Source organism: Amphiura filiformis, chromosome 19 (assembly GCF_039555335.1).
Source record: "Amphiura filiformis chromosome 19, Afil_fr2py, whole genome shotgun sequence".
NCBI lineage: Eukaryota > Metazoa > Echinodermata > Ophiuroidea > Amphilepidida > Amphiuridae > Amphiura > Amphiura filiformis.
In genome coordinates this window covers 46,864,652-46,889,692 of record NC_092646.1, presented here as the reverse complement: position 1 = coordinate 46,889,692, position 25,041 = coordinate 46,864,652, and the positions used below count along the sequence as shown (strand labels likewise).

Here is a 25,041-nt window from a genome sequence, read left to right as displayed (position 1 = left end):
CATGCGCTCTTTGATCATGCAGCAGAAATTGTCAACATGAGTTTTTTGATGGATTTCGATCCATGAATTTGTACGATTTTCTCCTAATGTGATGAATTGTATGCCACCGAATTAATATCAAGTGAAACTAGTTAGCTTAAAGAATCCAAATATGGACTCCAACAGTACAGAAGATGTCAGCATGAAGGAAGAAAATGGAAATCACGAAGCGAGTATTGAGGAACGATTAGCCAATATGGCCGTCGATAATAACACGGATGAAGATGCTAGTGAAACTGCAAGTGGCAGTGGTAGTAGGACTGAGCGAAAAGAACTACCGAAATTGACGCGGCAGTCAACGGGAGATTTTGATTATTCTGAATTACCGAGGTCACTTATTGCTACGAATGTTGACGATGATGTTTTCATGGATGAATCAATCAAGGTCTGATTTGCATGATTTAAAAAAAAAGCTTACAACTTAAATTTTTGTTAAACCTTTGGCAAAGCGCTGTAAATTATGTAAAATTGTAGTTTTATCATGTTTATTCATAAATCATGTACCGGTATCTTAGAGATGCCAACCCTCCCTATTTTAGAGGGAGGCTCCCTATTTTTGGAAACATTTTTGTCCATTTTGACACCCAAATTTGGCAACCTCACTATTTCTGACAAGTTAGTTAAAGTACGGTACCAGTACAGGTAGTTTTAAATAAACATGCTGTAAAGTTACATTAGTATAATTTGATTTATTTTGTAAGCATTGTATTTATCTAAATTTGCAATATTATTGTGTATTTGAATGTATATGTAGTATTTTTAAAACCTTAATTAATAATTATGTTTATAGTAAATGTTGTATGGCCACGCGTTTTAAGTTGGGCCCATTTCGTGTGACACACTTTAAGTTTGCGCAAATCGCGTGTATTTTCGTTTCAATGGCTATAACTTTTTCAAACTATGCATTAACCCCACAAAAGTATACATTTTCTGGAAGCAAATTGCCTGAGGAGTTCAAAAATGCACTTAAAATTAACATAGGATGTACCCCTAAAAGGTTATGAATTTGAGAACCTCCAAAATTCATGAAAAAAAATACTATTGGAAAAATTTTTTTTGAAGAAATGCTGCATACCCTACAAGATTAATTATTGCAGATTTGAATTCCTCACAGTCAGAGCTTTCCAAGCATATATAACTTTCTATACCTCGGCAATGTTTACCATATTTTGCGCGGGGCTAGAAAAATGACCCAACAGATTCCATTTTTAACAGAAAATTTTACCTTGCCATGTTCTTACTGTAACTCTCCCTTGAGGACACCAGACATGTATTAAATGGTCTAATTCAATTTGATATTAAGGCATGCAGAAGCAGCAAACCTACTAAAATACATGTAGGTATTAATTCCTCGTAATAAACTGCATTATCTCGTTGTATACAAATGCGTTGACTTCAGTGAAAATTCTCCATTTTTTGTACAAATTTGCTTTACAGAAGAGTTATACTAACTATACAAAACAATTCAAATCATTGCTAAAAACAAAATTTACATTTTTTATACTGAAATGGGGGTTGTTAACAAGCAAGCAGTAATGATGGTCATGTTCATTGTCCAGATTTATAATGCACTTGTACACATAATGTCTTCATGGTCCTCTTTTTTTTCTCGGTCTGCTTTTTGCTTTGTTGAAGACTGATACCACAATATTTTAAAACACACTTCTGTGGTACTATGGCCTCCTCTCTTCCTTAGCAAACCTTCCTTTTTCCTTTAACATAACAACCTTTGTACCTGAGTGCTATACATATTTTGATTATGACCATAATCTGACTGCATATTGTTTTCAAGAGGAACCACGCCATCTGATATGACATGAAGCAAGAAATAGGAATATAGCATCAGATGATGGTTGAATTGCAGTGACAGCTACATGTATTGTAGGTCCTTAACAATTAAACTGGTATAACCTGTGTCACATTTGAATCGGTTTCTGTTTGATCTGCAGAGTCCTCTGACACCCTCTCATCCATATATCATCACTTGCATTCACTCCATCGCGACAAATAGGCCTAGTTTCTCTTGGTTTTTTTTATTTGCTCAAGTCATAACCAAGTTTGTCAGTATATGGTCATTTTCACAGTAAAGGGTGTAACTTTTGATTTTTAGGGTCAAAATTTCAAACCACTTAAATATGTTTCTGTTTACTGAAATCATGCATAGGAGCAACTTAAATTCCAGTAAAATAATGTTTCAAGGCTTAAACCTTTTGATTTCTAATAAAAAATTTGACATTTCCATAACATTTTGGTTAAAATCTAAGAAAAATTGTATTTTACATAAGCTCAGAAAATTATGACATGAAAGCTGGAATACATGTGAAATCCCATTCCAAAGTAAGTCAACAGATATAAGTTACATTTTATACCATGTTTTGCTATGTTTGTAATTGCAGTTTTGAAAATTTTTAACATAAGTGTCATTTACAATGGAAATTTCCCAACCTTAAACATATTTTTTAAGTTTTAATTGGGTTCCTAAAATAATTTGAATGTCTAACTTCATGTACAAATACTACTTGATAAAAGGAACCTCCCAGCCAAGTTTCACAGAAATTGGAGTTATATTTTAGAATTGGCAATTAAAGCGATTTGTGTTTCGGAGGCTTCAGTTAACAACACAGGTGATCATAAAAGTAAAATATTTGGCTAACTACTGCAAGATGACATGAAAAATAGGTAAAAAATATCACAATTACTAATTTTCATGCTTTGCTTCTAAGTATTGAATTTTAGTTGTGACAAAAATTAAATTATCACAGCAAGTCATTTTTTTCGCTTCGGAGGCTTCATGTTAACAATGGCTAAACACTGCAGAAGTAGTTTTTTGAAAACAACACTGTTGGGATCATCTAAGCTGTTATTTTCTTGTGTGTATTGAATCAATGATTCTATGCGGCAGATATTGTAGATTTATAGCATGTTAACTTTTTCACCCATTTGTTTAGTATGGTGTTTTTGCATGTGAAGCCTCCGAAACAGGCTTTTTGGGTATCAGTATATTTTTCAAACATTAACCATAACATCAACATTTTTTTTTTTTTATTACATTCTGCACATATCAAGTAACAATTACAATGCAGATATCAGTATGAAACACCAATTTAGATATGCATAGATGATAATTAATCTTATTGTTGTTTCGGAGGCTTCATTTGTTTCGGAGGCTTCAATTGTTAACGGAAAGTTTGTATTGGGTCCCATTTTCAAACGGTGATATATATCTCCAAGATTTAAAAACAAGTGACTTGAGGATCTACTTTGCTACATTTTGATAAATAGATTGGATGAGCTCTTTTATTTATATTTGCCCAAGCTTGCTGAACAGTTTGTTTCGGAGGCTTCAAAAAGTTAACGGAAAATCGGCTCTTTGAAGTCAAGATTTTATAAAAATTTTAAAAGCTTGCAAATCGACTAATTTTTGTTACCCATTTCAAGTTAAGATATCAACTGTTATGAATCAAGAAGAAGTGAAGAAATAACCAAGAATTATGAACCAAAGCTATACCCACAAAGTTTGTTAACAATTGTTAACGGAAAATGAAGCCTCAAACGACAAATATCAAGTCCGGTTCTCAAAAATACAGGGCTGTTCACAATTAAATCTAATGTGGCTGTGTTTACTGAACATATGACCATACTTTCAGGATAAGAAAAATTATCCATGAACTAGCTGAAGAAAACACAGGGTTTTACAAAAATGTTACTGTTTTTATAGTTTTTCAAAATGGCAATATTAAGTACATTTAAGCCTGCTAAAACTGAATGCAGTAACTCCCAAAGATGATTATGCTACCCAAGGTAGCTGCTAACTAGATGACTTATGTGGCCAAAAATCATGGAATTCTGTGGCTTTATTAGAACACTACGGATCAAAATGTTAAAAATCCAAAGTTACACCCTTTACCGTGAAAATGACCATATGCAAATGCTTTTTAATTGGCTTGATTATGCTAAATATACATGACATGTATGAGGTTCAGTTTCAGAATCTATGAATCAATTTGAGGCCTTGACTGCAAAACTATGACCGTCCTGATCAAAGTACTTGACGTACCGTCATAGTTCTACCAATGCAACGTAGGCCTGTAATTTTAAAATAATTCTTTAATTAAGGTAATTAACACTCATTAACAAACATCCAAATGATCAAAATCTGATTAGTTTTAGTAATTAGCCACAGTTTATGTACTCAAATGCAATAAATCCTAATATGAACATGATTTAACTTAGTTACACCACAGATGCCAATTTTGCTGCGCCAGATCCTCCCGCGCCAGATCCTCCTCCACCCTGGCGCCGTTAATTAACAAGTAATTAACAGAACATAATAAATTTTTACATGTGTTATCACTTCTATCCTCTTGCCCTGCATGAGTGCTTTAATTTAATACCAAATTTAGCTGTATAACTTGCATAATTTTATAGAAAATTAAATAGATGATGTCATTTGTGCTGCGCAGATGTCACAACTCCACCTATACATGTATGGGCCCAGTTCAAAACGCATGGCCGTATATTGATCCCTGGGCCTCAAGGAAGAACAGCTGATTAATTGTGTTTTCAACTGATTGAGTGTCCCAGGTTAAGGGGGTACTACACCTCTGGGGTAAATTTGTGACTATTTTTGCATTTTTCTCAAAAATTAATAACACACTGGTAACAAAAGTTATGTATATTATTGGGGCAAGGAATCTAATTACTACATGTACACTGAAATTTCAGTAAATCAAGACAAGCGGTTCAGTAAATATAGGAAATGAGGTACATCCTAGCGGTAGGCCTACCTCATATTTTCTATCACAAGTATCGAACTGCTTGTCTTGGGTCACTGAAATTCCAGTGTAGTAATTAGATTCCTTGCCCCTATAATATACATAACTTTTGTTACCAGGGTGTTATTAGTTTTTGAGAAAAATGCAAAAATAGTCACAAATTTATTGAGGGGTGTACATGTAGTACCGCCTTAAAGAAGAAATAAAACAAACAAACAAAAGTTATGTGCCAAGTTGCATGTAATTTTGAAAACCTCCTCCCTATTTTTTGTTTGAATCCTCCCTACGCTGATGCGGGATCCCACTTTGTTGGAGTAATTTACCAGAACAGAACCAGATTAATGATGGCATCTCTGGTATCGTGATATCATCTAGTAAAATGTTTTGTTTGTTTAATACAAATTAAGGGGGTACATTTGTACTACACCCCTGCCCAATTTTGTGCCTATTTTTGTATTTTTCTCAAAAATTATAGCGCATTGGTGACAAGTAAGATATGTACTAGGGGCAAGGACTACAGCTACTACACTGGAAATTTTATTTCAGCACAGACAACAGTTGTGGAGTTACAGTCAAAAATGAGGGAAAACCAATATTTGATCAATAAATCAATAACTACTTGCTTTGAGTTGAGTTGCTAAATTTTCAGTGCAGTAGTAGGCATGTTCATAAAATTTTGAAATTTAATAAATTCATCTAAAATTGCTTTCATTATATAAAGAAAATCATTTAACGTAAAAAATGAGGGGTCAATCATGTATGTAGGCCTATAATTGGCAATGTTATGAGGAAAAGTATGCTCGCCTGAATGTCCCAAAATGGGCCAAATTGTGTGTCCCAGCATTATCAATGGCTTCCTATGTCATAACATGTGTGTATGTACTTTATGGCTAAATTTTTGAGCACGAAGGGCCATTTTACAAAACTTTCGCAAATGTTTCATGAAATGTGGCTTTCATTACTTGATAGTATCAAATTATATTCAAATGCAGATTTTTTAAAAATCATGCTACATTGGAGTTTTGAGGGTCAAAATCCAAATTTTCTTCATTTTCCTATTGGATTACACAGTTAAGACAGGATCTTGGTGCACAAGTAAGCTTAATGAAGCCCGCCCTCACATGTTCAAAATGTGATCATGTCTAGCAGTAGTTGTAGTCCTTGCCCCTATAATACATATCTTACTTGTCACCAATGTGCTATAATTTTTGAGAAAAATGCAAAAATAGGCACAAAATTGACCAGGAGTGTAGTACCCCCTTAAGCGTATTATCCTATCCGATTTTATTATAGGCCTACCCCATGGGAGTACATGTAGGTAATCCAAATAATCAGTCCCAGAACAAAATACCGTATTCATTTCGATTTACTGATGACATAATCGTGATCTAAAATGTTTTGCAGAGTTCATTTTAAATACAAATTAAGCATATTATTCTATCCACCTTACCCCTTGAGAGAAGAATAGTACGGTACGGTAGTACAAGACAAGGCAAGCATGCATACTGCCAACAGCTAACCGTCCAGTCCATACATACGTATTATTGTCACAATCCACTCATCACAGAAATATCCTGCTCCTTCTTGAGCCACTTCTGGTCCTGCCAGGACTTGAACACATGTTCGAGATTAAAAGGCGAACATGCTAGCATATCTAGACTAAAAGGTCATCCCGTCAGGTCAACCTCCTTGACAAAGCTCTCCCTCCTCATCACACCAATTTTAGAAAGTAAGGGAGCAAATAAGAAAAATAAGAAAAATATTTGAAAATCTCCAAAAATCGGTGAGGGCAGGGATGTATGATTTATTTATTTTACTTGGCCTAATAATTATCAATATTTTTATTTTTCAGAAATCCTTTCAGGAACTTTGCAGTAGTTATGGTGGAAATGCAGTATTTTATTTCTTACGAGGCTTTAAGAGAATACGGATAGATTACGAGACACCAGAGCAGGCTGTCAGAGCGAGAATAGGACTACACCAGAAGGAAATTAATGGCAAACCTGTTAGCTTCTATTTCTTAGATGTAAGTGCTATAATAATTGAAATCCACAAGATTTAGCTTAAAGTCTTTCACAGAGGGAGTATGGGTTTCAAATAAAATAGACAATTAGGTAATTACTCCAGTTGTAGATAAACCTGTTAGCTTCTATTTCTTAGATGTAAGTGCGATTGAAATCCACACTCCCCCTGTGGAAGATTTAGCTTATGTCTTTTGCAGAGGGAGTATGGGTTTCAAATAGAATTGACAATTGGGTAATTCCATTTGAAATATTGCAGTTGTGTATAAACCTGAACAAAGCTTTTATTTCTTAGTGCTATTCCATTTGAAATCTGCACTCCCCCTGTGAATGACTTAGGTTATAGTCTTTTGCAGAGGGAGTAATGGTTTCAAATAGAATAGACAAGTGGATAATTCCATTTGAAATACTTACTCCAGTTGTAGATAAACCTGTTAGCTTCTATTAGATGTATTAAGTGCAATTCCATTTTAAATCTGCACTCCACCTGTGGAAGATTTAGCTTATGTCTTTCGCAGAGGGAGTATGGGTTTCAATTAGAATTGACAATTGGGTAATTCCATTTGAAATATTGCAGTTGTGTATAAACCTGAACAAAGCTTTTATTTCTTAGTGCTATTCCATTTGAAATCTGCACTCCCCCTGTGAATGACTTAGCTTATAGTCTTTTGCAGAGGGAGTAATGGTTTCAAATAGAATAGACAATCAGGTAATTCCATTTGAAATACTTACTCCAGTTGTGGATAAACCTGTTAGCTTCTATTAGATGTATTAAGTGCTATTCCATTTGAAATATGCACTCCCCCTGTGAATGACTTAGCTTATAGTCTTTTGCAGAAGGAGTAATGGTTTCAAATAGAATAGACAATCAATGGTTTCAAATAGAATAGACAATCAGGTAATTCCATTTGAAATACTTACTCCAGTTGTGGATAAACCTGTTAGCTTCTATTTCTTTGATACATTCCATTTGAAATCCACACTCCTGATGATTAAGCTTAAATTAGTTTTTTTGGCAGAGGGAGTATGAGTTTCAAATAGAATAGACAATTGGGTAATTCCATTTGAAATACTTACTCCAGTTGTGGAAGATATGCATTTTGTAAGTAAACCAATGTACAGGGGGAATATGGGTTTTAAATCAATAGTAACTCTAGCCCAATTGAGTCATTCTATGCCAAATCAACAAATGGGTTGGCTGATGGTCACCCCCTTGGATTTTGCAGAAAATCATTTCTAGCATACCTCTATATGGGCATAATGAACTCATGGAAAAAATTAATGTTCAAAAACCAAGCAATTTTCGAGATACATGTATGGCTTGTTGAAAGCGGTACGGGCTCTACCTCGCAATCGGAGGGTTGCGAGTTTGAGCCCCGGCGGTGCCATCGTGTTGTGCACTTGGGCAAGGCACTTTACCTCACTTGCCTCTCACGCTGGGGTGGAATGGGGAGCTGTTAGAGGTAGGGACAGTCGTGGTACTGAGGGACCCTGAGCCACTGGTAGGGGGGAGACGTGGTTGCGACGTATTCGAATGACGGCGGAATAAATGTAAAGCGCTTTGATACACGTGAAAGGTGCTATAGAAATGTCAACATTTATAAATTTGACCCGACCCCCCTTTGCTCTCACAAGTCGCGTTGTTGAATTAGTCGCGTTTTGGGACACTCATATTGACTTTGTTTTACAAGTCCAATAATTTACTTACGTTTTAGACGTTTCATCTTCCAATCGGAAGACTTCTTGTAAAACATAATTGACCAATATTATGATATCTCAGAGCTGCCAACTCTCCCTCTTTTCGCAGGAGACTCCCTACTTTTAAACCTTCAGAACCCTTAATTTTTGGTCATCTCCCTGAAAAGGAAATGGTTTCATCCATTAAGATGTACACATTTTGACAAATCTCCCTGATTGCAACAGGAAATCTCCCTTTTTTCAAGATTCAAATGTTGGCAGCTCTGATATCTAACAGTCCTGTTGAACTTATTCAAAGATGTATATCCTTTTTTGTATGCGGGTGATATACAACTGCAAGTGCTCCTCCCCCTTTTAATAGTCCTTCTTTATTTCAACTCTTCTTTGTTTTTCAAACTTCCAGATTACAAATCTTTTCAAGGATGGAAACAAAACGTTACAACCTCCACAGCCTCAGAAACAGTTTTTATTATCACCTCCTTCATCACCGCCAGTAGGCTGGGAACCAGCCAAAGAAGCCCAACCAATGATTAACTATGATGTATTAGCAGCACTAGCTAATTTAGCACCAGGTAAGGAAGGAAGGGGATGGGAAGGGAAAGGACAGGAGGGGAGGGGATGATATTATAACGACCTTCATCACCGCCAGGAACCAGCCAAAGAAGCCCAACCAATGATTAACTATGATGTATTAGCAGCACTAGCTTAATTTAGCACCAGGTGAGGAAGGGAGGGGAGAGGATGGGAAGGGAGTGGAGGGGAGGGGAGTGGATGGGAGGGGAGTGGATGATATTATAACCACCTTCATCCCCGCCAGTAGGCTGGGAACCAGCTAAAGAAAAGAAGGCCAACCAATAACTATGATGTATTAGCAGCACTAGCTTATTTAGCTCCAGGTGAGAAAGGGAGGGGAGAGGAGGGGATGGGAGGGGAGTGGTTAACACCTTCATCACTGCCAGTAGGCTGGGAACCAGTCAAAGAAGCCTAACCTATGATGTATTAATTAGCAGTACTAGCTAATTTAGCACTAGGTGAAAAAGGGGGGAGGGGAATGGTAACCGTGAATGACCTGGAATATTATAAACTGGGTCACCATAAACAAACTACTGTAGCTTTGGAAACTTTGATTTAAAAAGGTCTATGAACCGAAAGTCCCTACTGAGAGTGAGAACTTAAGTGCAACATCTAATGCAACCGAAAAATGAATAAGTAGTTGAAATGAATCGCATCTTTAACAGGGAAGTTTTAACTTAAAAGTTGTCTGTCCCAATGGACTATTCCAGTTGAAATCCATACGCCTGCTATGGTGCCCATGACCTTAATCTTCCACATGTTGTGTGAATTTCAAACAGGTGGGGGCATGTGCCCTGGGCGCCACCCTTAAGAGGCGCCGAATTGACCAATTCAGCATAGATTCTTCGAAGTGATGAAAGTCAACATTTTCTCACGCTTTGCATGCATTTCAACACAAAATCATTTTTAAGATCAATTTAGGACCAATATTCAATTTCATTATAACCTAAATTAATTATAGTGGTAGGCCCTATTGTGCAAATTTTCACGCGCAATTGTTTCAATAATCTGAGTGGGGGGCATCATTATGTATCCTTAGCCCTGGACGCCACAAACCCTAGCTACACCACTGACATATATTTCAAAATCTTTTTCATTTTCTTTTTTCATTCAGGTGAGGAGCATGAATTACACCCAGCCGAGGGTCGTAAACCAAGCATTACAGTAGTACCATGTGAAGACCCACCACCAAAGCCATCCAAGACTAAAATAGTACAAACAAAAAGACCAGAAGCCGCCACATAGAAAGCACCCTCTATCTATCTAAGTCTAGTCAGTATTGTAGTACTATGTAAACACTTGTTGCTTTCTAGTATTGGAACATCTCACGTCGTAAATAAACAATGCCCTCTTTTGGCTTGCACAATGTTGACATACTACGCATGATTATGAAAACTGACGCTCAGCAAGTGATGGCAGGCGCTATATATTGGGCCATTCCAGTTAAAATGCACACACCATCTATGGAAGATGTGACCTTAATCTCCCACACAGGGGGTGTAGATTTTAAATGGAGTTACCTAATCATGTAGCCACATTTGAAATTCACACTCCTTGTATGGAAGATTAAGGTAATGTCATCCATAAGGGTGCATGGATATCAACTGGAAGAGCTGCCAGGCCTCAAATTTTAGTTTGTTGAGGCACCCATTTTCAAGGCCACTGGGCAAAGACAAAGAAGGGCACCAAGGCCAACAAGTGATGGAGAATGCCTTGAAGTTAACAAAGATCTCGGGGCACCAAGGCCAAAACTGAAAAGGGGCAGGCAATGGCCTCGGTGGCCTTTCTGAAATTTGAGCCTTGGAAGAGCCTATTGTGGCTTTAATTCTCGGACACAGGTATGTGTGCCTGGCGTTGTGTGATTGTGCTTCGCAGAAGCTCAGACCTTAGTAAGCGGCTACTTATTGAGTAATGTTGATTGGTTTAATTTTTTTCAAGTCATACGGAGTTTACAACATCATATGTTTGTGGAATGCTTGCTGGATGGAGGCACTCATTGCTTTTAAATTTACATGTCATATCGGATAATTAAATATAGCAACTGTATGAAGACCTCTTTTCTTCCAAAACTTCTTCAGTACCATGGCCATGTTCCTCTGTTACTAATGCAAGATCACAATTAAACAGCCATCATTTTCACCAAGAAGAGAGGCAGGTGGTTGATTGGTGGTATGTCGCTATAAGAATTATTGGATTTTTCTCAACTGTTCACGATTGTAATATCACCCATTTTCTCTGTGTGTAAAATGTTTAGTCAAGTTAAATATTTCTTACAGTAATTCTGGGGTGTGACATCTACAACATATAGGCATAAATCCCGGGGGGATGGGGGATAAATCCCCCTATTTGATAAGGGGGATGGTCCATACAATCATCCCCCCTAATGTTGATCCCCCTGTACATGTATGTTGGTTTCTGACCATATTAACCTCATGTTTGACAATTTTAGTCTAAAAAGTGTAACTTTTTGCACTCCGCGCATGAATCTGTGCCACTTTTGCACCATAATCACCATTTTACATGTAGCATCTATTTGACAGAACTTTTCCCACGCTTTGCAAGAAACTTTTTCTATCGCCAAAAGGTGCTGGATTCACTATACTTCAAAAAAAATTAGCCTTTACGAGATATGGCGGACACAATAGGATGGTGCTGCACGAAGTGGGTAAAGTCTTTTGAATTTGCCAGGTTTTACCCAGATTGAAGACTGCTCTCCTTTTGTGTGAGGATGCGCCATACTTCAAAATGGCTAATGTCAACAAGAAATCTACGCCACTGATCTACAAATTAAAAGAAAAACGTGTCTGCGTCAATGAGGTAGAATCAGAGTACCAACTCCCCCATGTTTGTGTGCCAATCATGGAAGCATTTTAATGTATGTCCGAATTTTTTACAGATGAAGGTCAGAGGTATGTGGCGGATTTGCCATAGCGTTTCGTATAGTGCAATTTTGAGTCGGTAAATATCATTGGTCTGCATTCAATGGGCTATTCCAGTTGAAATCCATACACCCCCATATTGAAGACATGACCGTAATCTTCCACACAGGGAGTATAGATTTCAAATGAAGTCACTCATTCAGGTAACCCCATTTGAAATTCACACTCCCGGTGTGGGAGATAAAAGTTGTGTCTTCCATAGAGGTGCATGGATTTCAACTTCACTATCATAATTCTTATGTAAAATCGGGATAGCACACCTCAGAACAAGTATTTTTGAATACTTAATTCATTCTAATGTATTTAATGTTTTTATGTTGACAAAATGTTATCGTAAAATACAATAGCACAACATTTGCAAAGCATTTTGTAAAATGTTTTTTCAGCATTGAAGTATCATTCACTGCTACAGCTACACTTGTTACAGCGGCTTAGTATGGTGTTGACCCTTTTCCCCTTCCCACCATGGGGTCCATTTCACTAAACTTTTAACCCTTCGTAACTCAAGTAACCGTTCTTAAAGTTACGAATACCCATTACTAAACGTAACTTTACGAAGGGTCCCTGTAGTAAATCCTTATTACTTACAGAGGGTACCATTGGTGAGTAAATTTAGTGAAATGGAACTTATGATTCGTCCTAAGTTACAAATGATTTTGAGACTTACAAAGCTTCGTAAAGTTTAGTGAAATGGACCCCATCAAGGCTATGATGTTGGGGTATCACCTTGTAGATCATGCGCTATGACGGTCACTAACTGGTCTTAGCGATTATTTTGTCTCAATATGGGCATATTAATTCTATATGCGGATCATCCTAAAATCCATCAAAGTTTCGAATAATTAGGGAGGACAGCTTTTATGGTTTACTTAGCTCAGCAATGCTTTGCTGTCTTCGATAATGGTTCATGTACGCCAGAGCGTTCGATAGGAACAAGCGAACAGTATACGAGTTTGCTGATATCTATCGGAGCGTTCAGCAGAGCAGCAGGATTATAACACGGTCGATGGTAAAACCATAATCAATTTCATTTGTGTTCAGTAAGTACATAAAGACCCACTCATCAACTACTCAAGTGGTCATTAAATAAGCATGTCTGGGGTCAATAGAAAGTCAATAATGTGTGTAAGTTTATGTTTACTTATAAAGTGGTGTAATTAGGTTTCAAGGGGTTGTTAATTCAAGCATGGTTATAAAATTGATTCGATCGATATTATAGTCAACGCGTGGTATCGCAGCGGGGTGTACAATTGAGCGGAGCCTGGCAGAGTTTGCTACAGGCTTTTATGGGTTTGGGCTTTGATAAAAGCCAGGTACCTCTCCGATACAATGCGCTATCGAAGGCAGCAAAGCATTGCTGAGCTAAGTTAAGTAGACCATAAAAGCTGTCCTCCCTTATTGAAAGCACCAGTGGTACAGTTGTTGGTTACAAAGTTTCTAACTTGTCTAAAGTGAATGTCATAAGAGAAAAACTATGTTCCCAAAGTTATATAAAACAAATATTGAATGTTTTTATTTGTTCAATGGAAAGAATATTTTCATTCAGTGAAATATTCAGTTCCATTCAGAACAGTACATCAGAGATGCCAGTCAGTTTCACTCAAAAATCCTGAAAAGCGTGTGAATGCAGGCCAAAAATCCCCAAAACAGGCTGAAAATAAATTAAAAAACGCAGGAATCTGAACTCACAAAAAACCTGAATTCAGGTTAAAATCTGAAAACTGGCATCTCTGGTACATGTTTCACTGAATGAAAATATTCTTACCATTGTACTCAAAAACATTCAATATTTGTATGATAGTTTTTGTTATTGGAGATTGTACAGTGTGCAAAATTATGCATATACGACAAGATTTATTATTGTGTGTGTTGTATTTATGCACTGTCAAATGTAACGTAATGAACTTCATTGATTTGCGACGATGCAAATTTAAATTTGTTCTTTTAGTGGTTACAGTTGAAAAATTTTTGACACTTCTCTTACTTTGTACAAGTTCCCTTTGTTTTCATGTTGAATATAGACCACAGAATTAGAGAAGGAGAACCGGGACTCCCTATACCGCCACGTACAATCGCGCCATAAGCTATGGGGAGAAAATTGGGGGTATTCAGGTCCTTGCCGACGGTACGCGGAGACGAACAAAAACAATTCTGCGTCTCATCTGAAGCGTCTTGGTACTCGCGTGCAGGTCGCATCAAGTGCGTCTCTCAAATGCGCCCATCATCCATGTTGCGCTTGCATGACAAGGAATGCCTCGAGCGCATTCCGAAGGAAACCGAATACCCCCAATTTTTACTCCATGCCTGTATCAAGATGGCGGTCGAGTCCTGGTTCTCTGGTTTTAATTCTGTGATATAGACTTATCATGAGTCGATAGATACTCGATTGGCCAAAAATAATTTTACACATTTTTGCATAAAATCTGGATGTGCTCTATTTATTCAGGTACTTTTCATCACTATAGCGACCCATTCATGTTGCACTAGATCTAGCAAATCAGTACAGAAAATTGAAATGGAAGTAATGCATTGTGAGAAGTGGTTCTCTGACTTGAAAATTTCTCTTTATTATTACTTAGGAAATAGTAATATGAAAATACAGCTCTCAAGATGCTAAACAAGTATTTTTGTCACATGAGGGCTCACTTTATAATTATTTGTCAACTTCAGGTGATGTGCGACACAAAGTTATTGAATTCAGACATTTTCCTTTCTCGGCCGTGTAATTGAATGGGATTGTTTCGCAATTTTAAAACGTATACAATATGACAAACCAAACAAGTATGTTAATAAATAGTATTAACCTTTGGGGTTCAATAATGAACCCCACAAACTAACCTTCAAATTATTTAATTATTTACTGGGCCAGAGTCGCCATAACCTTTGTGTTTTCCCACGGTCAGAGTGTATGGCGAGTTAGTAGTATGTACCAAGCCATCCCTGTGCGTAATGGAGTTTCTTTCACTTAATTTTGGTTTATTAACAGAATCTCTTTCCGACAGTTATTACTGATTATTTCATCACTGTTGATGGAGAATAAAAAAATGTAAAATTTGATGGAAATCATACATTAAGGGTTTAAAACATTGTCGTAACCAAGCAGACATTTTTATTTTTAGTCAAGACATTGATTAGTGAATTATTGGACTCATCCGGTTGAAATCCACGCACCCCGATGGAAGACATGAATCTTCCACACAGAAGGCGTGGATTTCAAATGGGATTACCCGAATAGGTGACTCTATTTGAAGTCTGCACCCACTGTGGTTTTCCATAGAGGGTGTGTGTGTGAATTTCAATTCTCGTAATTCACAATACGACGCGCCACAGGCGGTTACTCTTGCCAGTCATATATTTTTGACCTCTACTGCCAACATCGCCGTTCTAGCCACCATTGCATTGGATTTTCATGCGAGTGCAAAAATAATAAATTTTCCATGATGCACTGCGTATTTTGGCTTCTTCATAGTAACCCGCCGGAGGCATGTCGTATTGTGAATCAACCAAATTGGACTATCCATTGTGTTGTGTGAACAACATTTTATGAAATAATTTAGGTGTTTTATATAGTTGTGGCCTTTTTGCAGAAAGGTATTTTATGTGTTCAACTTATGTGGGGATATTGCTGTTGAGGGAGCTTTATACCCCGGCTTTAAACCTAATTTTTGTGAGGAACCAGCCAAGATATTATAATATTGGACCTCTCAACTGGTTTTAAACACATTATCACAGCATTTCCATTCTTGTGGATTAACGTCTAGGTGTTGTACCTCTGCGTAGCAAACTATAAATCACTACGCTTTTTTCTTTTCTTTTTTATTAAGATCTCATAGAACACATACAGTTCTTCTTGTGTGTCAGGCTCAGCTATATTTGTCTTAATATTCAATAAGTGCAAACATGGCTATGTCATGCTCCCCTCTGACCAACCTTAATTGAACACATAATTATTTTTTTTATTGAGTGTTAATTATTTCCTGAAGAAATTGGCTCTTGAAAGTAACAACACTTGGGAGTGTATTAAGGTCCCAACCTGAATAGCTGCCAAGTGTCATGAGTACAATATATACAATGCAGAAATTGTAAAATGTCTATAGGGCAGCTATGATTGCTGATAATTGTACAAAACCCTCGAGTTACGAGTAGTTTATTGGGAGTTTATTAATGGAGCCAGAAAAAAAATGCTATTCCGCAGATTCTGACATTATGTATAAGTACTCCACACAGCCTGTGATTGATTTTACAGCATGTAAAAGGATGTTTGATTCGATCATCTGGTGCTTTCATCACAGAAAAAGGAATCACAGAAAATGGCAAAAATTACAGTACTTTTACAAGGCAAGGAGCATACAACTTTTTTTTTAGAAATTTGATTCAGAAAGTAAGTTAATTTTCTATTAACACTGACATAACTTTTGAGATGGTTTGGTATGTTTGAAGATGCAACATTAACCATAGACCGGGACCATAGAGCACACTGTTTTACCGCTGTGTTTAGAAATTTCAATCATGTAAATCGTAAATAAATTGTTTCATTGTTTCTGGGTTTAATTGACAGATGAAGTCAGATGCAAAGTAGTATCTTTATTATATATTGATTATTATTGATTGATTTATTGATTGATTGATATTAGATGGCCACATTGTGCACCATCAAAGGGCTTATGAAAAATATTAATCATCTCCACAAATCTCTGAATCCCACTTTTATAGCAGCCTGAGGGAGTTCACATGTCACATGCTTTGGTGACATATATCAACTGCTTGGAGCGCAAGAAAGTTAACTGATAAAAACTGGGATGCTTGGACAGGGCCGGATTTACCATAGGGCCAGATGGGCCCGGGCCCCCAAAATTGCCCTGTGCAGTGTGCATCTTCCATTTTAGCCAAAAACACCATGTTTTGGACGAAAATAGGGTACAAAATTACAAAAAATTTCGCGCTTTGCGCGCACTGGCCTGTTTATAGCAAAATTCAGCTTCAATTTGGGCCAAAATGTCTAAAATTGATTTTTTTTTCGCGCGCTTCGTGTGCAAAGGTCCTAGTAAAATCTAAAACTTGGCCACTTGAGTGCACATGCCTTCCTCACGGTAGGTTTGAGGTAAATCCGGACCTGTGCTTGGAGTACACACAGATCAGTATAAACATTTATGTCAAGCTATTTGATATATTAGGGTTGATTTTACTCTGTCCGGCTATTAGATAAAAATTAGGGGTGATTTTACTCTCTGTCAGGCTGTTTGATAAATTAGGGGCATTTTTACTCTCTGTCACAGGTACATGTAAGGAAATGTACAGCACTATAACGCCCCTATTTTATAGTGTATAATCAAAAATACCAAATATATATTGAATGTGTGGAGAATTTTCTTAATTTCAGTTTTATATACCTCGAGTTGTGTGTAATATGAATTTGTAGTAATTACAAAATTTATATGTTCCATTCAAGTTGCTGCTTTGAATGGAAAGTGGGGGCAATTGCAGTGCCTAGATTTCGTCTTGGTTTGCGAGAATCAAAAAACATCATAATCATAGACAGTGAGAGAAGTTGATTCTCGAAACTGAACTTTATGAGAATCATTTATACGAGAATTGATTCTGTGATTCTCGTCGAAATCTAGGCCCTGGCTTGTAAACGTTGGGCTATTTGAAGTCCACACTCCCCTGTGGAAGATGAGAAGTCTTTGAGAGGGAGTATGTATTTCAAATGGAATTCCTGTCAACCACTTTGGTCATTTTTTAAGTTTCAATTTGTTTTATTTGTTTTTTTATCTAATAACAATTGAAATGAATTGCTTCTAAGAGTTACAAAATAGCGTAAAATGTGTATATGTAAATCCATTAATAATTCAGAATCAGGGTTCGATTTAACTTTTGTCGCGCCGTGGAGCAAAATGCTACCCATTTTGGACAATCTGCTACACAAATTTCAGCTTGTATAGCAATTTTTTTACAATGTAAACATAGGCCAATATTATAAGAACATCACCTAAATAAGGTTTTCGCTAAAAATTGCTACGCACATTTTTCAAAGTAAATCAAACCCTGCTCGGAATATGGCACATACGACTATTGCACATGCCTCGAAATAAGCAGATCTGGACCAGGAGCCACACATTTGGAAAAAGTGGCTCCTGGTCCTGTTCATTGTACACATTAAATACAACACCTGCTGTAACTACCAGGCTCTATTTTTATGCCTCCACCGGAGGTATTATGTTTCCTGGTTGTCCGTCTGTCTGTCTGTCTGTCTGTCTCTCTGTCCGTCCGAGCTTGCGAGTGCAATTTCTCAGAACTGGTAAGACGTACAGTGATGCAAGTTGGTGGAGGGATGGTTATTGGGGTCTTCAAATTATAGGAGATTTTGGTGCTAAAATATGGTAATTAAGTACCTAATTTGCATAATTTATGCGTAATATGCGTAATAAGCAAAATACCTTGTGAACAGATTATCTGGAGATCCGTATGGGGTACAGTGAGGTAACTTGGTGGGAAGTAGCGTGGCCAGATGTTCTCGACCGGATTAGATTTTCAGTGCAAAATATGCTAATTAAGTACCTAATTTGCATAATTTATGCGTATTTGATGCGTATCAAGCCAAAAAACCTTGTGAACAGATTATCTGGAGATCCGTATGGGTTACAGTGACGTAACTTGGTGGGGAGTAGCAGGGCCAGAGGTTCTTGACCTGATTAGATTTTCAGCACAAAATATGGTAATTAAGTACCTAATTTGCATAATTTATGCGTAACAAGCAAAATACCATTTTCTCTGAGACTAGGGGTCGCACGTTCCTTAAACTTGGTGGGTGGGTGCATCTTGACCCTAGACAGAACAAGTTTGTATTGGTCAGTGGGTCAAGGTCACCCGAGGTCATGCAGGGGTCATCTGAGGTCAAATTAGCAAAAACTGCCGTATGGACATGAAACTGGGTGAGTACAGTCAACATTTAGAGCCAAAATTTTGGAAGGTCATTTTGGGGTCATCTGAGGTCAAGTTACTAAAAACTGTCGTATGGGCATGAAACTTGGTGGGTACAGTCAACATTTAGAGTCAAATTTTTGGAAGATCATTCCAGGGTCATCCAAGGTCACCCAGAGGTCATCACTGGTTAAAATGATATGCCTCAAGGTGGAGGCATTGTGGCCGACGCTTTGCGTCGAGAACCGCGCAAGTCGAGAACCGCTCTAGTTTAAAACATGTAAGAGCCTGGTTCACATGATTTTGGTGTGAACCAGGAGCCAAAATGTTATGACCATTGGGTAAATGGCTCCTGGGAGCCTGCTTATTTCGAGGCTTGCTATTGCACATACCTGTTGATCTATTGCGTTCTCCAAAATTAATGTGACACAATCTGATGAAATTGAGATACAGGACAAACTAAGCAGCAAAAAACAACAATAATTATAGTCATATAGTTTACTTTCCAACCAAGTATATGCCAGAGATGGAACAAGTTAGTAATAATGATAATCAGCGTTTGAAATTTTGGTTGTCCGTTCGCCCGGCCGGGACATCTAAAAAAGTTGCCGGACAACCAAAAATACTGATTCGGTTGTCCGCCAGACAACCATAAATCTGTAGCCAAAAGTCACCTTTGTAGGCCTACGGACAACCAAAAACATAGACGGACAACCAGGAATTGTAATCTGGTTGTCCGTGGGACAACCATTTATTTTTCCTTAATTCGAACACTGATGATAATAACCCAGTGTTTTATTTCATTAAAAACTTAATGTACAGCTTCATACATGTAAATCAAAATCAATCGTAACTTATGATCAGAGGGAATTACTACAGGGATCTTCGCAAAGTAATGTCTAGTCAAAGGGTATTCGTAACTGGTAAATAGTTACAAGAGTTACAAATTAGTGTTAGAAAATAAGTGAAATGGACCCCTATTTTTATAATTCCTGACTTTAAATGGATCAGATTGTGTCACAAAGTGAAATATTATTTTACAAAAAGTATGGTGAAATTAACAAAAAAATTTATATCTGTGTAAATGTTGTTGAAATTTGTGTAAATTAAGTATATTTTGGGCTGAGTTTTTCAGTGGTGTGTATATACTTTTGCATCATCCATTGTTTCAACTATCTTTATACCTGGCACCCATCATTTTGAACAAGCAGTATATGCTCCTAGGACCAAGGTTGCCAAACGCGCGATTTGGTAGCCCAATTGGGCGACTTTTGAAGATTTTTCCCGCGACTTATGACAATTTCCTGTCCCATAGAAACCCATGTTTTAGAAAATCCTTCGGGGTTTTTTTTACATTGGCTCTTGCGTTTTCCGCTAGTTACCTGCCCCATAGAAACCAATGGTAAAGTGAAAAATTGGGCGACTTTTCGATTATTTGACCCGCGATTCGGGCTGAAATCTTTTGGCAACCCTGCCTAGGACAGGTGAGATCTGGCATATACTAATTTTTGGCCCCCTTGTCTCAAAATCACTTCATGAGCTCTAATTGTGTACTATTTGTTGTTGACTGCTAAACAAGTCATGCAACCCTAGTGTCAAAATACTATACAAGTGGACATTTTTGCAGAATTAATTTTGTGTCCTTGGCCAATTTGAACCATTTTGCTTGTTTTAAATTTGTGATTCAACTTATGTACATTGACCAATACACACAAGGAATATATTTTTGTGTTGTTATTTTGCGATGTGAAAAGCGGGGAAATAAAAAGTAGCAGTTTTACTTTTACAGTACTGGGCTATTCCAGTTGAAATCCATACTCCCCCTATGGAAGACATTCATCATGACCTTAACAACACAGGGGGTGTGGATCTCAAATGGAGTCACCCATTCAGGTAACCCCATTTGAAATTCACACTCCCTGTGTGGAAGATTAAGGTCATGTTTTAGATTTCAACTGGAATAGCCCAATTAAAGTCTTGTTACGTCATTTGGTTTTATTTTTTCTCATACTTGTTTTACTTATGTATGAATATTTGTTTTACTAGAATTTTAACTCTTTAAGTGTTAAGTTATAAAATTTACAATGTTTTATTTGCTTATAAATATGAAATGAAAAAAATAAAATAATATATTCACATTTGTTGTTCTTTTATTTGCTTTGCAGAAGTATTTTGTATTTTTGTTCCCCAGATGTTATAGCCATGTTGTAACTTTGCATAAATAATACATTTGTATTTCTTTTTCACAAATTTTAGTTTTCACCCAGAGGATGTTTAAAGACATTCCCATAACCCAATGGGGTTTCTGACCTTGGTATGTCTGGCTTTTGTACACATGTGGCAAGTTGACCATACCTTGCATTGGGATTGTGTACACATATCTGGTGTTTTCATCCTATTAGTTAACATTCAAAACATCGAGACTTATGAATAAAATTAATGCAGTGGGACAATATGAATGTTTCCTGTAAGAAAATCAAATATCAGTCCTAAGTCTCAACTATTAGCTCGTTGGCTGCAGATTTAAAATGACCATTTTGTGTGTGTGGCAATGGGGACATTGCCTTTAAAATTAGGTTATATTGATCAAATTTCCCAATCATAGTGCATTGTAGGAATGCCTTTAAGCCTCCTCTGGTTTTCACCATCAGATAATTGATGTCCTTAATTTTGACCTGAACAAAATAAGCAAAACAAAGAAAATCGCTTTACCAGCGCATATGACGCCAATGCGTGTCATTCTGTCAATTGCAAGTTTGTTTGGTCCCTGAGAGATATTTTATGACCTTCTGCATGCTGTGTTAGGGGCATCACGTATGCATTCGACTAATATTCCGATTGTAATGATTAAACAACGTATTCCCTCGTTTTATTCAAAATCTCATCCTCCCTGTCTCTTCTCAAGTTCTCTAATCACACATAGTGTATAGGCCTATACACACACATAGAAGTGTCCTCACATCTTATACACTGTGTACACATATTGACAGCACTCAACTTGAGATCACGAGTCTCGTCTGCTTTCGCAATTACTTTTGGTAGAAGTAAATGAACCTGCAACAACCCATGGTGACCCCGAAATGACCGTCCAATAATTTGGCTCTAAATGTTGACTGTACCCACAAAATATCATGCCCATACGATAGTTTTTAGTAATTTGACCTCATATGACCCCAAAATGACCTTCAAAAAATTTGGCTATAAATGTTGACTGTACCCACCAAGTTTTGATGCCCATTCGACAGTTTTTAGTAAGATGACCCCTGGGCAACCTTGGATGACCCCAAAATGACCTTCCAAACATATGGCTCTAAATGTTGACTGTACCACCAAGTTTCATGCCCATACGACAGTTTTTAGTAATTTGACCTCAGATGACCCCGAAATGACCTTCAAAAAATTCGGCTCTAAATGTTGACTGTACCCTCCCTCCAAGTTTCATGCCCATACGACAGTATTTAGTAATTTGACCTCAGATGACCTCAAAATCTAATCAGGCCGAGAACCTCAGGTCAGGCTACTCCCCACCAAGTTACGTCACTGTACCCCATACGGATCTCCAGATAATTTGTTCTGAGGGTATTTTGCTTGTTACCTTCTGCCTTACCCCCTTCCTACCCCCGTACTGCCTATCCTGCCCTCCCGCACTTTCCTGCATCACTAAGCAGCTCGACACACTTGTCCCTATCACTGTTCAAAATTGCAGCTCAATACATCAAATCATGGCGAAATACATAGCCTGAGAGCAACTTAATCCAAATTTAAAGAAAACATTTGACCTCAAATGACCTATGGAGACCTTGAAATTATGTGACACAACTTCATAACGTAAAGATCTTCAGTCCAAGAGAACGCCAAATATGGATCAGGAGTATTACATAATAATACCCTGCTATGACAATAGCTGCACTAGGTTAATCGTATAATCTCCTTATGTGGTTAGCATGGCTGGGCCAGGAAATCCACAAGGTCAGCCAATGTATGTACATGTATTCGGTACATGCGCCATATCTTTTACAATGGGTGATAAATTTCTGGTTTGTTTTATTTCAAAACGCAACATTCGATATTCTAAAGCTTGGTCCAAATCCAAGAGAAGAACCAACTCTAGTAATTTATGTGGTTTCAAATTATATCAGACGTTGCCTTTTTGATAGAAATGGTGTTTGTTGATGTGCACAGTTTCCCATTAGATCATAACATGCTGTTGTACATCCAAGGTCAAAGGTCTTTTAATCCATATTTGGCGTTGTTCTGGGACTGATCTTCATACTTCACATATGGCCCAAGTTTCCTTGCAATAGGATTTGAACTATTCATCTGAGAGCATTTAATCAAAACTTTAACCAAATTTGTCACATACACACACAGACACTAGGAGAAGTGAAATGGCGCCGTTTTCCCAATATTGGCGTCAAAAGGCGCCAATTGGAGTCAAAAGGCGCCAAATGGCGCCACTTGGCGTCACTGGCGCCAAATGTTGGCGTCATTGGATCCATTTTAGCGCCAGTGGCGCTGTTTTGTCATCAAGTGATTTTATTGGCGTCATCGGCGCCATTTTGGCGTCATTGGCGCCATTTTGGCGTCATTGGCGCCATTTTGGTGTCAGGGTATTTTCTCACATCACATATGGAGTCAGTGGCGCCAAAATGGTGGTTCTGGTGCCAAATCGGCATACTTCGCCAATTCTAACATTGCAATAATAAAATTTAATATGATTTTGATATACTAAGAAGCCAAGTGAGCATGTTACTTCTATTCCTCCTGATGAAAAGGTAACAAAATTTCAGGTCAGTTGTTCAGGTTTACTCCCTTTACTATACTGTGCCAAAATAGCTCCCAATTTCTACTGGATAGTCCCAAGACATGCCAGAAGTTAAACTGGTAAAAATCTAATGCTTGGTCAATGTTTCTGAAAATCTTCAGAAAATCACTTTTGTGCAATCATGAAAACAGATACAGCATATAAACAAATGTGAACAATATACGATAGTGCCAGCTAAAATATTATGCACAATTATACTCTTGTATTATACATTTTAAGAGGGCTTGTAATAGTACAGAATGTGTTTGTAGATAAGCAATTTAGTGTTGAACAAAGGATTAGCAGAGTACAGTTACATAATTGGGTCACAAAGAACAACTGCTTTTATGTTCTCTGATTATGATTGCATAGGTGAAGTTGGAAATAGGCTGCATTGTTCTGAATTTCAAATATTGATGAGCAAATCAAGTTGATGCAATTCAGCTAAAAAGATGTTTGCTTCTGCAGGTTGGTCGTCGGATAAAAATTGTTTTAAAATGTCATAGGCAGCATATTAGTTAACAATACCCCCCATGTTGAAATTAAGTTCACAAAGTCCTATTTTGCCTGAAAATCGGTTCTTGTATCTTGCACACCCCTACCAAAATCTTAGTTGAGTGCCCCCCCCTGCCTGAAAGCTCCTGGATAAATAGGGTGAAGCAAAAATAGAAAGGGCCCATTGCGATACCCTGGTAGAATTGGGTCAATGTGGAACCAGGACTGGCCCTGCTTATGACAGCATTCAATGAGACTTGTTTTTTTTGTGTGGTAATGAAATGGGTGTGTAAAAAAATTAGTTACGTGTGAAAATATCAAAATGTTGCTTGAAGTATTGTTTTCTTTTAGCATTGTAAAGTGCACAAGTTGAGATTGAGATTTTGACCATTGTATGGTCAATTTTGGCAGAAAAGCAGCTTGCTTGCTTGTGAGCTCTTGTGTTTACAATTTTACATGGAATGTTTGACTTCCAAGTTTAAGTAGGGACTGTGCCACAGTACTGGGCCACAGTATTGGGCTATTCCAGATATTATCCACATCAAAAAGATGTATTGTGCAATTGATGGAGCACTAAAATGAAAAGGCATCAAGGCCCACAAATACAGACCTTTACTCATCAGGGAAGTAATATATACCTGCGATTATTGTAGGCCTGCGATTATTGTAGGCCTACACTGTTAATAAATATTATCATGCAAGACAAAAAACACATTTGCAAATAAGAAACTCATAGTTTATGTTCAACTTCAAATTGACATAACATTTCCTTAACC

The 25,041-nt window shown here is 37.4% G+C and overlaps 1 protein-coding gene across 1 annotated transcript; it reads left to right on the top strand.

Moving 5' to 3' along the window:
- LOC140141389 (calcipressin-2-like) lies at nt 1–14,580 on the top strand. Its single transcript, XM_072163244.1, has 4 exons — nt 1–424; nt 6,667–6,840; nt 8,937–9,105; nt 10,221–14,580. Exons 1-4 carry the CDS (start codon nt 152–154, stop codon nt 10,349–10,351), a joined length of 747 nt encoding a protein of 248 aa, XP_072019345.1. The 5' UTR covers nt 1–151; the 3' UTR covers nt 10,352–14,580.
- The last annotated feature ends 10,461 nt before the right edge of the window (nt 14,581–25,041 follow it).